Below are 18,053 nucleotides of genomic sequence, written 5' to 3'. Positions count from 1 at the left end.
CAAGCATTTGAACATTATTTCATTTAGGAAAAGGAAAGTCAGATGCAACTGAATCACTGCCTTCAGGTCTGTGCAGAATTGCTACTGGAGGGTGCCAGACAGTGGTGCACCAGCTTAAGCCCCCGTACTAAGCACAAGGACATGCAGAAGGATCTGGGTTCAAGCCGCAACTCCCCACCTGCAGGGGGATGCTTCATGAGCAGTAAAGCAGGGCTGCAGGTATCTCTCTTTCTCTCTCCCTCTCTGTCTCCCCCTCCTCTCTCAATATCTCTCTGTCTTATTGAATAAAATGGAAAAAATGGCCACCAGAATAAGCAGTAGATTTGCAGTCCCAGCACTCAGCCCCAGCAATAACCCTAGAGGCAAAAAAAAAAAATGCTACTTAGAAAATTAGCCACAGGAACTTGAGGTAACAACACTAAGAAAGTTCAGGTTAGATTCATGTCAGAACATTCTGGAGACAAGACTTGTTTATGATTGGCATGGCCTAAATCGTTTATGATTGGCATTGGCATGTGCAAAGTGTCAGATGTGGAAGGAAGAATGTCACCATGTTCTCAACGTCTGTGATAAGGGCAGCTCACAAGTCACAAGGGTGATTTCTGTCTGTCTTTCCTGCTGACTAGAAGCTAGAATTGGGTGTCCTTTTGAGGCCCTTTCCAGATCCCGAATTTTCTGTGAAGGTGTTCTATTATTTAAGCAGCATTGAAATAGATTGTCCTTCATGTAAGGTGGCAAGCAAGACTTGTCTCCTGAGCTGGTGTGAAAATTAAATGGTGTAAATGGTGTAACACTTTGTATGGGTGGGTACCTAGTACACAACCCAGGGATGGTAGCTTTCGCTTTATCATTCACTTGCTTGACACCAAACTAGTGACAGTATTGAGTACTGAGACTGTTATTAACATCACTGAAGTTAACTCAGTTATGCAAATACACAAGCTGGCTTAGAAGTATCAGCAATGAAAATGCACATAAATTAAAAAGATCAGAGACCAGCCAGTGAAAATGAAGCTGCCATGGGGAGCACTGGCCAAAGTCCTGCAAGCGGCTTTGTTTGCAGAGTCCTCATAATTCCCTCTGCCTAGGGAGAGCCCATTGACTTTAGTCACACGCAAGTGGCAACTGAGTATCTTGGTGCAAACAACAGATGGTAACTGTGATGTAAACTCGAATTGACACAATTCCACCTACCCACTGGAAGGTCTAGCATACACCTTACCCTTTTACTTTAGTAGGAAGTTAACTTTAGTAGCGTATCACTTGGGTTTTTAACAATTTAAAAATATCATTGCTTTATTTTTTTTCTTCTACCTCTTTTCTCTTCAATTGTGCCTACGTACATTGAACCATTAATTTATTGTATAAATTCAAACTTTTAGTGACACGGTGGATTTTGGGGGGCATATTTTAGAGCCCTAACTTGTTTTGTAATTATCCTGACTTCTAAATCTCACTTTACTACAATACTGAGTAGTACAGTGTGAAGTTTAGCAGCTGTGCAGACAAAAGTGGCAGGATTTAGTCAGCTGCTCTGACCACGGGGGCTGATTTCCTATGGTTTTCAGCAAACAGAATTGATCACCATTGTGGAGCTCTCTCCTGATGGTATACAGCTGAGAGAGCACATCCCTTCTGAAAGAGAAGGCTGTGTTTGAGAAGAGAGCCTCATCCTCTGCTTTGTTTTATTATTAGAGGTTTTTCCTCATTCTCTCCATATATGTGTATGTATATATATATTTGCTCCTAGTGACATTTTTTTGGTGCATACTGGAAAGTCTCGTGTAGGATCAGTCTCCCTTTATAGTGGGTTTATAAGAAGTTTCTCTGTGGGGAGGTCAGCAGTGATGCACCAGTTATAACAGCACACAGAGCACAAAGTACAGAGCCCTCTGGCTCCCCGCCTGCAGGAGGGACACTTCATGAGCAGTGAAGCAGATCTACAGGTATTTCTCTCTCTCTCCCTGTCTCTATCTCCTCTCCCCCTCTCAATTTCTCTCTGTCCTATCCAAAAAAGTGGAAAAAATGGCCTCTGGAAGCTGTGGATTCATAGTGGATTAAGCCCTAGTGATAACCCTGAAGGCAAAAAAGAAAAGAAAAAAAAAGAAGAGTTTCTCTTTTTAACTAGCTCATTTTTTTTCTCTTCTGTTGAGTACTGTAAGTGAGAGAAACATTAAGTCCAACATTTGACATTACAGATAAGTCTTGTGGCTGGAGCCAGAGCTGCAAGAAGTAGAGGGCTAATGGGAAACCGTAGTATTCTAGACACCTATAATCTTTCATAAAAGATTTCCATTGTTAATATAGATTTGTCCAAAGGGAGATGTTGACATAGAGGCCAATTATATCTTTTGTTGAACGCACGAGTGTTGGGGCCCCACACACTCTGGATACCACTGTTCTCAGACTGACTCTATGCATTTTCTTCAGACAGAGAGGGAAACACACCACACACCAGAGCTTCCTGCAGTGCCATGCTCTGCCACTTGGTGCCAGGGCTCAAACTCTGATCTCACGCATAGCAGGGGATGTACCTAAACAGGTGAGCTATCCCTTGGCCTCTATCTGTGGACTTTATAGACATATTTTCATTGAAGCTGGTTCTTCGAATCTACTGAAAGAAATCTACTATAAGAAAAAAGTGAGTCCTAAGACTCTTTGGGATTTATTTTGTTTGTTTTAAACCCCCAGCTCACACTCAACTGAAGGAATTTTTCTGAATATTCTAACTACAGTTTCTCCAGTGCTCTTCAGTAGGATCAGTGCTCTCAAAAGAACATAAATCTTATCTACTGGTATTTATTTGATAGGACAGAAATTGAGAGGGGAAGGGGAGATAGATTAATAGATAGATAAATGATAGATAGATAGATAGGTAGAGGGCCAGGCAGTGCCACACCCAGTTAAGAGTACATAGTAGTAAGTTCAAGGACCTGTGCAAGGATCCCAGTTTGAGACCCTGGTTCCCCACCTACAGGAGGGACGCTTCATGAACAGTGAAGTAGTTCTGCAGGTGTCTGTCTTTCTCTCTATGTCCCCCCCCATCTCAATTTCTCTCTGTCCTACCAAGTAAAATGGGAAAACTGGCTGACAAAAGTAGTGGATTTGTAGTGCGAGCACTGAGCCCCAGCAATAACCCTTGAACTAAAAAAGAGAAGAAGGAGGAGGAGGAGGAGGAGGAGGAGGAGGAGGAGGAGGAGGAGAAAAGAAGAAGAAGAAAAGAAGAAGAAGGAGGAGAAGGAGAAGGAGGAGGAGGAGGAGGAGGAGGAGGAGGAGGAGGAGAAGGAGAAGGAGAAGGAGAAGGAGAAGGAGAAGGAGAAGGAGAAGGAGGAGAAGGAGAAGGAGAAGGAGAAGGAGAAGGAGAAGAAGAAGAAGAAGAAGAAAAAGAAGAAGAAATAGAATAAAATATATCTTGCAGCACTTTTCACTGCTCTGGAAACTTCAATCCCTACTGGTGAGGACTGGGGGCTTGAACCCAGGTCCTGTACATGGTAATGTGTGTGCTCACTCAAGTGCATCACCAATTGGCCCCCTGCTGTTCTTTTTTTAATATTACATCTTTTGTCTGGAGACAGAGAAATTGAGAGGGGGTCTTTATCACCCCTTCCCCCTCAATTTCTGGCTGTTTCTATACAATAAAAAAATTAATAAAGATAATTTTTAAAAAAGAAATTTAGAGAATGGGGAAGATAAAGAGGGTGAGAGACAGACAGACACCTTTCACTGGGTCCTTGCCTACTGTAATATGTGCACTCAGCCAGGTTTGCCACCACCCAGCCCCTCCCCCTGCTGGTCTTTATTGATTAGATTCCTTTGGTGGTGTGGAGAAAGCACAGACCCTCTGCACATTCTCCCACAAAGCAACTTACTGCTATCAGTGAGGAAGAAGACACCATTGCGTGGATCCAGGGTCACATGTGAAGCTTAACCCATCAGCTGTCATGACTGCCAGTAGTGTGGAAGCTGTCACACTGCAGGCAGGTACAACACAAATCAGTTAGCAAATGGCCACAAGCCCTGGATGACATGGCGAGAATGTTGCTTTCTAGTGACCCTCCTGGTCCAAAGCTACAGTCAGAAAGGTAGTTCATGTAGAAGATGGGTGAAAAGTTTTACCTGGCAGTGCAGAATTTCATCATCAACCAGTGTCTACCTGTGGCCTTGGATGATTTCCTAATTCAAGCATTCTGTGGTTAGATTTTTTGTTTTAACCTCTGCTGGTGGGTAGTGGGCAAGTGTACTACCAGACTGATCAGGCCACATGCTCTGAGCTGGGTTTCCCAGTCAAGTGAAGGTGTGATGATTATTTGAAACTTTGCCCAGAAGAGAAAGCTGAGAACAGTGAGAGTCGTTAACTCTGCAGCCAAATGTTTCTGCTAGGGTCTTAGTCAGGATTCTTTGTTTACAGATCACTCAAACCAGCGTAAGCTAGTTTCAGCATGCATAGCCCAAGCGGAATTTACCATAAGGTGGAGGGCCCCTGAGATGGCTCCCTGGATAGCACTTGCCCCTTTTCCCCCAGCTCCCATTGAAAAGCCGGTTCAATGCCTGGCTTAGAGTGAGGACTCAGGTTCAGTCAAGAAGCACATCCTATGATTTCATTTGGCTCTGGGGCTTGAGTGGGGTTACTACTCTGCTTCCTTAAAAGACTGTTGTGCCTAGCATCCGTTTTCTGTTTTTACTTTGTCATCACTAGGGCTCCAGCACTCTAGGCTGACTTTCCCCAGAGAGAAAGAGATGGAAAAAGACCACAGCACCAAACCTTCTTCCAATTCAGTGTGGATCTAGCTTACGTTTAGGTCATGGACATGATCGCACAGGTCATGCCTTTATTTTTTAAGGCCATGAAATGAACCCAGAGCCTTGTCCATGCACGTAGACAGAGCGCTGAGTGGCGCCACCTCAGCCCAGTTTCCTATTCTTTGTTTTACCAGAGCGCTGCTCAGCTCTGGATTATGTTGGTGCTGCGGTTTGAACCTGGGACCTCAGAGCCTCAAACATGAAAGTCTTTTTTTATGATCCCTGTGTTACCTCCTTAACCCTCTCTTCTTTTCTATTATTTTTTAGAGTGAAAGAGTGAGGCCCTGGAGGTTGTACGGTGGGTAGACTTGCATGTGTGAGGTCATGAATTTGATCCCCTGGATCTCATATAGGCCAGAGGGATGATTTGGTCCTCTTTCATGAATAGATAAATTTTTCGAGAGAGAGAGGAGGCACCACAGCAGTGCCCACCCTCCATGGAACTCTCCTGGTGCCATTTATGTTGCTCCCATGTGGTTCCAGGGCTCAGGCCTAGAGCCTCATTCACAGGCCCTACCTGCTGAGTATTTCCTGGCCTGTCTGGGAGTCTTTCAGTCAGTCCTTTCTCATTTCATTGAGCTTCTATTTCTTCACCTATAAAAGGGGACAAGTAAGCCTAAGCTCACTCCCTGTCTTGTTGAAAGAACAGATAGCAAAGGACTTTGGGGTCAGCAAGGTCATGGGCATCTGTCCTGAGCTCCAGCAGGTGCTTTTCAGCTGCAAAGTATTCAGTGCTCAGAGTCACCCTGTTGGGTACAAGTATGATTCTTCCATTTTGCTAGTGAGAAAACAGGCAACATCACTGGTCACACAGCTGAGGGTGGTTGAAGCTCTTGGACCACTGTGACTCTCCACGGGTGAGCACCTTGGCAGGGTGGGGGCAGCTCTGTGCTGTCCAAGTCCCACTCTCCCAATCCCCCTGAGATGTTCAGGCAGCCTTGCCCACTAATCCGTTCTTTCTCTTGCATCCACTCTTTGCAGATTGATGACACTGGCACCTTCCAGATCATCATGGTTCCACCTGGGACTGACTACACACCAGCCTTGGAGACACTCCAGCTCTGCACTTTCTGTCTCGGTAAGACCCACATGGGGAACGGAACTTGATCAGGCCTGTTAAGCAGTGAGTCACCGCTGGCAGGAGCTCCTGAAACTTGGCAACAGAGAACTGAGTGGCCTTGGGAGAACTTCCCTGGGTCCTGGGCTCATCTTATGACTCGAAATGGTCCATTAGCTCAGTGAGCAAGGTCTCTACCTAGCAGCGAATTACATGCCAAGCCTCACTCCTTCATGCAGCTTCACAAAGCAGTAAAGGTATTTTAGAAAAGGGGGTCAGGCAGTGGCATGCCTGGTTAAGTGTGCATAGTGCTAAGCACAAGAGCCCATGCAAGGACTCGAGTTTGAGCCCCCAGATCTCCACTGCAGCAGTGATGTGGTGAAGCATGTCTGCAGGGGTCTTTCTCTCTCCCTATCTCCCCCCCCTCTCAATTTCTCTCTGTCCTATCCAATAAAAAAGGAAAAAATGGCCACCAGGAGCAATGGATTCGTAGTGAGTGCCACACTGAGTCCCAGCGATAACCCTGGAGACAAAAAAAAAAAAAAAGATCGCTTTCATCATTGTCAAGTTCTTCATGCTTTATTTTTTTAATTTTTTAATTATCTTTATTTATTAATTAGATAGAGACAACCAGAAATCGAGAGGGAAGGGAAGGGGGTGGTACGGAGAGAGACAGAGAGACACCTGCAACAATGCTTCATCACTCGCAAAGCCTTCCCCCTGCAGGTGGGGGCCGGGGGCTCAAACCTAAGTCCTTGTGTGTTGTAGCATGTGCGCTCATCCAGGTGCGCCACCCCCGGCCCCAGTTCTTCATGCTTTAGAGCATGTTTATGTTTTCTAAGTCAGAACTTACAGACTGCTGAACGTTAAGCATCAAAGACACTCTCAGTGCCGGTTCGTCTGGTGTGTCCTGTGCACAACTTGTAAGTGTGGTGAGAAAAGTGACCAAGCCATACTTGAGCGCCTTGAGAACTGAATTGCAGAGTTCTGATATTTATGAACTCAGCGGAAGCTGCTGAGAATACTGGCAGATGTGATCACCAAGAGGTACACTGCTCTAATTGCTTTGCATAAAACCCTGACGATGGTGATGCTGAGAATCGATACCATTTGTTGCCTGTGTTTCAAGTCCTCTTCTGTTGATTCCATTCTGTCTCATTGTCAGCCATCCTAAAACAACTGTACTATTAGTTCCATTTTACAGATGAGAAAAATGAATCCTGGAGAGCTAGGGGGAAAAAAATTGCTCATTATGCTCACCACCAGATCAAACCCAAGAAAATAGATTTTAATGCCTATAGTGTATGAGAGACAGGTCCCATTCTTCTGCTCCTGGAAATCCCCCCTTCATCCTTGGGGGGAGGGGAGGAAGCATAATCCTCTCCTCCTTCCTGGTATCAGTGAGATTCCAGTGATTGCAATGTGCCTGGCCTCACTGGGAAGCAGTCGCTCTGAGAAATAAGATGTGCTTACTTCTTTGTGCTTGCCTGTAACCACTGCCCTCTCCTCCTTTCTCTTTCCATTGCACACAGCCAGGCCAAGCACTGGCATCCTTCCTCAACAGTGTTAAAGTGGTGGCCTTGCTCTGGGGAGAGGTGTCCCACCCTCTGTATTCTCAATTGCACTTGCGAACATGTCGGTTACAGCAGTGTGCTGGTAGGTTTTGTAGTCAGAAATCCCACAGGTGTGGTTGCAGGTGGGTTATAGCTCCATTTCTTAGCAGGGAAACTAAAGAAAGAATGCTTTCGAGCCAAGTGTCTCAGAGGCATAAAATAGAAGGGTTTTTTTTTTTTGTTGTTATGTCCTGAAATTTTACAAAAATTCACACAACACACACACACACACAAGCAAACGGGCAGCTTGCAAACCTGGTTTTCAGAGACTGACTTGCCCACAGGTATGTATTCTGTCATCTGACCATTAAGCATGGTCCTAAAACTTGACAGCATTTCAGTAAGAGATGCATAGTTGGTCCGGGGCTACGTCTTTACTGAGTCCATGTGCAAGGCTGCAGTTAGGACATTGCCTGCACGCACACCTCCCCTTAGGATCTACATTGTGCTTCTTAACCTTCCATCTAATAACTTTTATTCATGGCCTGGGGCACTCACAGAGCACCAGTTGTCCACATAAATGTTACTTCATTTCCCCCTCCCTCTTTAGTTTTTCTTAAGGGGCTGTTCTCATCCTTATCCATCAGTTATTACAGGAAGTACAGGACTACAAAAATAAATGTAGGCCCTAGGAGACGAGTGGTGTGAACAAAGCTAGTCCAACTGCCTACATATACAGAGGGACTGTGCAGAGCTGAGCCTTGTGGTGACTTGGACCTGTGCACACCAGCTCCCCAGACATCCTGGTCCTCAGGCCCAGGGTCCTCCCCACTGTGACACCACAGGGCCTCACCTCTTATTATAGAATCCCAACTCCACATAGCAGCTTCTAGCAATCATGGCATATCCTTTGGCACAATGATTTCCCTCCCCTGGCCTCTGTCTCTTTTGTAAAATTAGGTGATCTATAAAAGCCTTCCTTTCCCATGACTGAAAATCCCTCCAAGTACATATTCATTATGACCAGATTTTAAGAAAATCATTGTCTCAATCACTACACATTCTTTTCTTGAACATTCTTTTCTTGAACTGAGTGATATCTATTTATAAAAATGGCCTTATGTTTTCTGAAAGCTCATTAACATGCACTACTTAATATTCAGTATATTACAAACCTGATAGAGACATAGGCACAAACAGCATCCTCGTCCCTCAGACTTCTAGACAGACACTGAGTTTATAAACCTTGATTTAAATTGGAATAACAGATTTAGTGTGCGGCGGGGGGTACCACTCTTTTTAAAGATTACTTTTCTGGGAGCTGGGTGGTAGCGCAGCGGGTTAAGCGCAGGTGGCGCAAAGCACAAGGACCAGTGGAAGGGTCCCGGTTCGAGTCCCCAGCTCCCCGCCTGCAGGGGAGTCGCTTCACAGGCGGTGAAGCAGGTCTGAAGGTGTCTATCTTTCTCTCCCCTTCTCTGTCTTCCCTCCTCTCTCTATTTCTCTCTGTCCTATCCAACAACAATAGTAATAACTACAACAATAAAAAAAAAGAAGGGCAACAAAAGGGAATAAATAAATGAATAAATATTTTTTTTAAAAGATTACTTTTCCTAGTAGAACAACAGAAGCATCAGGAGAAAGACAATGGGTCTAACCCACCTATTGCCAATCTAGAGCTGGAGTGGAAGCACTGGGCCCACAGGCTGTACATAGCCCACAAAGTCCTGTGGGCTGGTCCTGCCAAAGTAACTACAGGTGGGACTCAAAATCCCATAAATCTGGGAGCTTTTTCCATTGCAACATTAAGCACTAATTTTTTGTTGAGAAGGTTGCATGCCCCAAGAATGATGTTAGAAATATCCAAAGGGCCCTTGACAGAGAAAAAAAAAAGTTTCCCTACCTCTGATACAGAGATCATTAACTTATATATCATGATACCATATACTCTTACAAGCAAGAGATGAACTGTTCACTTCAATCTTTATAAATATACAACACAGTCAAGATGAAAATTGTTTTGAGAATGACCTGATTTAAAATAGTCATAGAGCAAGATAGAGACTAGGTCTGTAATCTCTACTTTTTTGGATATAGATAGAAACCAGGTTCTGGGAAATCTTTCCTTCTTTAATAATCAGGTTGGTTAGAAACTATTTTAGCATCAAAGATTGTAGAGTTCCTGCCTGATGAAATACTCAAGCTGCTATTTTCACTTTGCTGTCTATTTATGTCTAGTAACCCTACATGACTTTGATCTGCAGATGTATGTAGGCCTGATGCTTCCTGCCATCAGACCACACCAGCCCCTGTACAGTCATACATGGATGCCGCCTTCCTTCTGGATAGTTCCCAGCATGTGGGAAGTGTTGAATTTGCAGATCTGCGAGACTTTCTGGGAGTACTGTTAGATCACTTTGAAATCACCCAGAAGCCTGAGAGCTCTGTCACTGGAGACCGAGTGGCCCTATTAAGTCATGCTCCCCGCAACTTCCAGCCCAGCAGTAAGAAGGCTCCCATTCGAACTGAGTTTAACCTCACCACCTATGGCAGTAAACACCTCATGAAGAGGCACGTGGAGGAAGCAGTTCAGCAACTGAATGGAGATGCATTTATTGGTCACGCCTTACGGTGGACTCTGGACCACGTCTTTTCCAGTGTCCCCAATCCTAGAAGAAACAAGGTCATATTTGTGATCTCCACTGGAGAAACCAGCTACTCGGACAGGGAAGCCTTAAAGAAAGAATCCTTGCGAGCCAAATGTCAAGGTTATGCCCTGTTTGTGTTTTCCCTGGGCCCTGCGTGGAATGACAAGGAACTGGAAGACCTAGCCAGCCAGCCACTGGACCAGCACTTGATCCAGCTTGGACGGGTTCATAAACCTGACCACAGCTACAGTGTGAAGTTTGTGAAGGCCTTTATAAACTCAATCAGACGTAAGTCATAAAGTCTGTCCTTTCTTGTATTTTGTCTATTTGGTATTCCTGTCCCACTCTCCAAAGGGAGGTTGGGCAACATACTCTGCCACTCCAGGAAGATGGGTCCTGCAATGAGTGCAGCCTGGAATGTTCCTAGCCATGACCACAGAATGTGAGCTCAGACCTACAGGGATTCAGAGGTTACACAGATTCCTGTGATGAATATGGGCCCCAGATCAGATGGATGGGGTTTACAGTTAAAGATATTTATATGCTTTTCCCATATTTAGGACCGCTCTCTTCCCTGGTCCAACTTTCTAGTCCCATTTCCAACTCTGACACCATCTCCCCAGGCAATATCTTTAGCTCACCGGCATGTTAGCTGTCGGGCTCAGGCAAAAACTAGTGAAGCTGTGGGAAGTCATAAAGTCTGTCCTTTTTTATGAGTCTGTTTGGTATTCCCAAAAGGAGGGGAGGGCTGATGAGCTGCCATGGATTCTTGGAACCCTCTTGTCTGTCTTTAAGGGCACCACAGGGTCAGGAAGGACAATCTGAAATGATGGATGGTGGAGGGGAAGAAACCTCCCTTCCCTTGGCATTCACTTTTCTGGTGCATCATTCTTATGCCTTTGGTTCCTATGGAGAGACCATCCGAACAAGAAGCTGCTCACACTGCTGTGCACATGGAGCCAGTGCAGTCCAGGGGCCTGGAGTCACAGCTTGGACTTGGCTGCATAGTAGAAAACACTTGCCATGTAACATTAGCCTGTTGACCTTTGGTGGCAAGTGTTAGCAATTAACACACAAAAGAGAGAGCCAAAGAAGAACTAAACAGTTATTGACCTGGATTTTTTACAAGTTCTGAAGGCAGGGCATGAATTATTAGGAGATACCATGTGTCTGTCAGAATGAAAGATAACATCCTTGCAAAACTTTCTCAGGCCGGTTAAGAGCTTTTTATGATGTCAGAAATTAGTGTAGCTGGCTCCCATTAAAAAAATGAAACATGGGCTGTATTTCTTAGAGTGAGTTTGCCTTGGAAGTATGCAATTCATTTTTTAAAATTTCCTTATTGGGGGGATTAATGGTTTACAGTTGACAGTAAAATACAATAGTTTGTACATGTGTGACATTTCCCAATTTTCCACATAATAATTCAACCCCCACTAGGTCCTCCTTTGCCATCATGTTCCAGGACCTGAACTCTCCCCCCCACCCCAGAGTCTTTGACTTTGGTGCAGTACACCAACTCCAGTCCAAGTTCTGCTTAGTGTTTTCCCTTCTGATCTTGTTTTCCAACTTCTGCCTATGAGTGACATCATCCCATACTCATCCTTTTGTTTCTGACTTAATATGATTCCTTCAAGCTCCATCAAAGATGGGGTGAAGAAGATGAATTCACCATTTTTAATAGCTGAGTAGTACTCCATTGTGTATATAGACCACAACTTGCTCAGCCACTCATCTGTTGTTGGACACATGGGCTGCTTCCAGGTTTTGGCTATTACAAACTGTGCTGCTATGAACATAGATATACACAAATCTTTTTGGATGAGTATGTTTGGTTCCTTAGGATATACCTCCAGGAGAGGAATTGCAGGATCATAGGGTAGGTCCACTTCTAGCATTCTTAGGAGTCTCCAGACTGTTCTCCACAGAGGTTGGACCAATTGACATTCCCACCAGCAGTGCAGAAGGATTCTTTTGTCCCCACAACCTCTCCAGTAACTTGTTTGTTACTATCCTTTCTGATGTATGTATATAAATAGTTAACCAAACTCAGCAACAAGAAAACAAATGACCCCATCCAATAATGGGGAGAGGATATGAACAGAATATTCTCCATAGAAGAGATCCAGAAGGCCAACAGACATATGAAAAAAAAATGCTCCAAGTCACTTATGGTCAGAGAAATGCAAATAAAGACAACAATAAGATACCACTTCACTCCTGCGAGAATGCCATACATCAGAAAAGGTAGCAGCAACAAATGCTGGAGAGATTGTGGGGACAAAGGGACCCTCCTGCACTGCTGGTGAGAATGTCAATTGGTCCAACCCCTGTGGAGAAGGGTCTGGACCTGTGGAGCTCCAGTTTGCTAAGCCAACTCTCTACCATTAGGCTATTGCTGTTCGACTTCTGGCTACAGGTTTTTCTTCTCCTTTGAATTCCACTGATGGTGTCTTAGGCCAGGGCCCTAGTCCTGCTGGCTTCTGGCCACAGGTTTTCCTTCTTCTGATTCCACTGATGGGTGTTTTAGGTAGAAGCCCAGATAACCCCCTTCCCCGCCATAGAAAGGTTTGAGCCTGGCCCGTATCACACTGGGGGAAGCTTCAGAGTTGTAGTATCTTTCCCTCTCTCCATCTGTTTATCTAGCTCTTTCTCTCTGAAAAACTCAACCCAGTAAAGCCCAAGCAATGACAAAAACTACATATTAAGGGAGTCAAGCAGTAGCGCAGCGGGTTAAGCTCACGTGGTGCCAAGCACAAGGACTGGCATAAGGATCCCGGTTCAAGCCCCTGACTCCCCACCTGCAGGGGAGTCACTTCACAGGCAGTGAAGCAGGTCAGCAGGTGTCTGTCTCTCTCTCCCCCTCTCTGTCTTCCCCTCCTCTCTCTATTTCTCTCTGTCCTATCTGACAACAATGACATCAATAACAATAATAATAACTACAACAACAATAAAAAACAAGGGCAACAAAAGGGAATAAATAAATAAATAAATAAATTTTGAATTTTAAAAAATACACATTAAGTCACAGTCAATACAGACTTTTTAGTGGTGTTAACACCCCCACCAGCCCCAAGGTAAAGGGGACTAGAGGTGCCGTCCAGAGGAACAGGCATGAGGCATAGAAAGAGCTTCTGGAAAACTGGAACCATGACACTTCATATCACTTTTCTAAAACTTTTAAAATGTAACTATAAAAGTGCAAGAAGTCTAACAGGGCTTTGACACTCTGACATAATCATATTCTAGCCTACGTACTTAAAACCAATGTTTACACATGTTTACTAAGCGCTTGGTTTTATTTGTTGTTTGTTTGTTGTTGTTCAGATAGAGGCAGAGGCAAAGTATGTGAAAGAAGAATTTTTTTAAATAATTCTTTTTTATATTTATTTATTTTCCCTTTTGTTGCCCTTGTTATTTTTTTTATTGCTGTAGTTATTATTCTTGTTATTGATGTCATCGCTGTTGGATAGGACAGACAGAAATGGAGAGAGGAGGGGAAGACAGAGAGGGGGAGAGAAAGACAGACACCTGCAGACCTGCTTCACTGACTGTGGAGCGATTCCCCTGCAGGTGGGGAGCCAGGGGCTAGAACCGGGACCCTTATGTCAGTCCTTGTGCTTCGCGCCACATGCACTTAACCCGCTGTGCTACCGCCCGACTCCCAGTGAAAGAATTTAATCACCACCAAAGTTTCCTTCAGTGTGGTGGGGACTGGGCTCAGAAGTGGTGGAACACATTCCACAAACAGATCTTGCCTCCAGTTTGTGGGATTACACACTATACAAGTGAGGGCTGGAGGGCTGGAGGGCTGGGCAGTGGCACACCCGCTAAGCACACATAGTACTATGCAGAAGTACCACACAACAATGCAGGTTTGAGCCCCTCACTCCCCACCTGCAGCAGGTTCACAGATGGCAAAACAGGTCTGTCAGTCTCTTCTCTCCCTCTCTGTATTCCCCATCCTCTTTCAACTTCTCTGACCTATCAAATAAAAAATTAAATAATAAAAAAAAGAAAAAAATGGCTTCCAGGCATGGTGTTACCAAGCCCTGAAGATAATCCTGATGGCAAAAAAAAAAAAAAAAAAGCAAAGCTGGTGTTGGGGGGGGGTGGTATAGGGATATAGTGGACTCTCCCAGGCTTCATAATGTTGTCTTTATGTGTCCTTGCAAGCTCAACTGATCACTTTTTTTTTTTTTTTGGCTATAAAATCAGTTTGTAAATTCTCTTATAAGAAGAGGGTGGGGAGTCGGGTGGTAGCACAGCAGGTTAAGCACACGTGGCTCAAAGCGCAAGGACCAGCAGCATAAGGATCCTGGTTCCAGCCCCCGACTCCCCACCTGCAGGGGAATCGCTTCACAGGCAGTGAAGCAGGTCTGCAGGTGTCTCCTCCTCTCTGTCTTCCCTTCCTCTCTCCATTTCTCTCTGTCCTATCCAACAGCAACAACATCAATAACAACAACAATGAAAAACAACAAGGGCAACAAAAGGGAAAATAAATATATATTAAATAAATATTAGAAAAATAAATAACAGGGTGAGTACACTCTAATGGTGTCAGCTACTTGAGCTAGGCAAGCATTGTTAAATGGTTGACTATCTATGGGAGAAAGGGGTATGTTTTCATGACTCAGGTCAGGGCCTCCACTACACACACCCCATTCAGGTTCAGGGCACCTAAAAATGACCACGGTAGTAGACACGGTCACTGACCCTCCTGGGGATTCTAGTCCGGCTCCCTCTGAGCTTTGTGACCACTGTGTAACACAAAGCAACTGGAGCAGGCCGCCAAGCACAGTCCATAGGAATCTCTGCATTTCTTAAGAAGGGCAAAACTACTGATCAACAATGCAATACTTAAGAGTTAAGACTGGCCAGCACTAAATAAATAGAATCTAGTGAAGGAGCATCCCAGTCTCGGCCCAGGCCATCTGTGAGCACTGGTGGTGAACCCCATCATTTCTCTACGACAGCCCAGAACAAATCTGCTGCCTATAGTGCCTCTGGGGGTGAGAGGAAGAGAGAGAGATTTGTGTTTAATAAGTCCATTCAATTCAATACTTCAAGACAATAAGTAATGACTTTTTAAGTCTCCCATAAAAAAATGACTTTAAATGTCTATATGGTGTGGGGAGGGGCCGGATTTCCTATTATAAAAAATTAATATATTTCAAAGTACATTAAACTCAAGATGGCGTTGTTATCACTGTTAATGATACAGAAAATGTTTCCTTTTTGCAATTCAAGAGTCTAAAGGAACTAATAAAAAATTACTCTTCTGATGAATCCTATCAGAAGGCAGACTTCTGTGGCTTACGCTGTCTACTTGAGTTTGACCAACTCTCAGCTGCTAAGAGTCTCTCATTGAAGAGTTGGCTTTTCAGGGTGGGGGAGATAGCATAATGTTTATGCAAACAGACTGTCATGCCGGAAGCTCTAAAAGGTCCAGGTTCAATCCCCTCGCACCATCAGAAGCCAGAGCTGAGCAGTGCTCTGAGGTTTCCCCTCCCTCTCCCCTTCTCTCTCTACAACTCTCTCAAAAATAAATAAAAGATGAAAAGAAGAAGGATGAGGAGTAGAAGAGGAGGAGGTGGAGGAGGAGGAGCTGGCTTTTCCACCCCTACAATGAGAAGAAGTTGTTTTTCTAAACCCACTTTTACGGACTACCTGAGAAATATCTTTCACCTTCTATAGTTACCTAGTCTCTCTCTTTGAAAGATGTTGAAAACCACGAAGTGAAACTGTGAGCACAGAGCAAACTGTGATAATTTTAGTAGCTGTGAATAAGAAACTGATCAAACCTACTTCTCTTTCCTAGGTGCAGTCAACAAATATCCACCAATAAGCCTCAAAACAAAGTGCAGTAGACTCGGCCTTGTAGATCTGAAGCAGTCGCAACAGTTGCAAAGGTACTGTTTGGTATTACTTGATACATGATTATGTCCTCTCTCCCTCTTCTTCATATTAGTTCTCCCCCTTCCTTGTTTGACTACACGATACTAAAATATACAATAGAACAGAAGATCATTTAAACTGGCCAGGCTGATCTAAATATCAATAACCAAGTGGCTTAAGGATAGAAAATGTGATTATGGAAATAAAACAACCAGTAGCAATGAGGCACCTACCTAGTGCCCAGCTCTTTATATATGTATATGTATATGTATATGTATATGTATATGTATATGTATATGTATATGTATATGTATATGTATATGTATATGTATATGTATATGTATATGTATATGTATATGTATATGTATATGTATATGTATATGTATATATATCTTTATTTATTGGATAGAGATAGCCAGAAATGGAGACAGAAGTGGGAGGTAGAGAGGGAAAGAAACAGAGAGATACCTGCAGCACTAATTCACTACTCACAAAGCTTTACCTCTGCAGGTGAGAACTGGGGGTTTGAACCTGCATCCTTGTGCATTGTAACATGTGTGCTCAACCAGATGCACCCAGATCTTCATTTCTAAATATTACTTCCCATTAGCAGAATCCAGAGTCTCCAGGAGAAATTCCTGATTTTAGGTTGCAACCAGAAAAGTACAATGGGAGTCTAGAACAACTTGTTATACCAGAAAACAAGTGGTCAAAACTACCATGTCAAGAGGAGAGGGGCAGCTGTGTTCTTGAAAAGTTTCCCACTAGCCTAATCTTAAGCAATCTGAATATTAGAATAATTATTTATATATTTATATGTGTGTATATATATATATTACCATGAATTTTTTACATTTGCAAAGTGGGCATGGAGAAGAAAAACTGTTACTCAGGTATGCTGTAAAGGAAATATAGAAACAGTAGAATCAGTAAACCATAAGTTTCTCATCTTTAGTATAATAACTGAATTAGGCAATGATCAAAAGATCCTAAAATATTGGGTGGGGAGTCAGGCAGTAGTGCAGCAGGTTAAGGAAATGTGGTGCAAAGCGCAAGGACCAGCAGAAGGATCCTGGTTCCAGCCCCCAGCTCCCCACCAGCAGGAGAGTCGCCTCACAGGTGGTGAAGCAGGTGTCTGTCTTTCTCTCCCCCTCTCTGTCTTCCCCTCCTGTCTCCATTTCTCTCGGTCCTATGCAACAATAACCAATGACATCAATAACAACAACAATAGCAACTACAAGGGCCACAAAAGGGAAAATAAGTAAATATAAAATTTTTTTAATTTGGTGGCAAGTCATTGAGTAAGCCACTTACACATGTTATCACACACACACACACACACACACACACACGCACACGCCTCATTAATTATAAAGAAGCAAATATCCCTTTCAGTGGTGAGATACAGCATAATCACATTAACCAGTGTCTGCTTTTATATGCCTCCTCAGGTGATACAGCAGAGACAGAACACCATCAATGTGAAATTCTTACAGAAAACATTTAACCCGAATCTAATAATAAGGAAACTACCAGACAATTCCAGAATTTGAAATAGTCGCTAGAAGAGACATCTTATTTTCTTCATAGGTTTCATTTCATTCCATGAATGATGTAGTGTTCCAGAAAAATCAAAGACTAAAGAGATGTAATGTGCAGATCTAGTGGGGTGACCTTTGGATCTTACATCAGAAAAGTCTATATAAAACACTTGAGAGACTCGAAAAATATGTTGGATGATGGCGTTGTATCATGTAGACTTCCCTGTGTGTGTATAACATTAATATAAGAGAATATGCTTATTCTCAAAAGAGGTATGTAGAAATACTTAATAATAGCCTATATAGGGCTGGAGAGATAGTATAATGCCTATGCAAGGCTCTAAGTTCCTATAATACGAATTTGTTGCTCCTGGTGGCCGTTTTTTTCCATTTTATTGGATAGGACTCTAAGGTTCAGTCCCCAATACCACCATGAAGTAGAAGCTGAGAAGGGTCTAGTCTGTCTCTGTGTCTTCTCTCTGTGGCTCTCTCTCTCATGAAAATAAAATAAATAATAAATAATAAAAATAAAATCATAGAGACTTCTGGAGGCAGGACT

At 43.6% G+C, this 18,053-nt stretch overlaps 1 protein-coding gene across 1 annotated transcript in view; it reads left to right on the top strand.

The window, feature by feature from the left end:
* COL6A6 (collagen type VI alpha 6 chain) overlaps positions 1 to 18,053 on the top strand; it is a 162,100-nt gene that overhangs the window by 129,811 nt on the left and 14,236 nt on the right. Inside the window, exons 35-39 of the mRNA XM_060180900.1 lie at positions 2,581 to 2,641; positions 5,450 to 5,581; positions 5,782 to 5,878; positions 9,672 to 10,343; positions 15,877 to 15,967. Of these exons, the coding sequence (XP_060036883.1) occupies positions 2,581 to 2,641; positions 5,450 to 5,581; positions 5,782 to 5,878; positions 9,672 to 10,343; positions 15,877 to 15,967 (1,053 nt within the window). The remainder of the gene's footprint in view (positions 1 to 2,580; positions 2,642 to 5,449; positions 5,582 to 5,781; positions 5,879 to 9,671; positions 10,344 to 15,876; positions 15,968 to 18,053) is intronic.

Source organism: Erinaceus europaeus, chromosome 21, assembly GCF_950295315.1.
Source record: "Erinaceus europaeus chromosome 21, mEriEur2.1, whole genome shotgun sequence".
Lineage (NCBI taxonomy): Eukaryota > Metazoa > Chordata > Mammalia > Eulipotyphla > Erinaceidae > Erinaceus > Erinaceus europaeus.
Note: the sequence above shows the minus strand (reverse complement) of the source record. Positions and strands in the feature narration are given on the sequence as shown.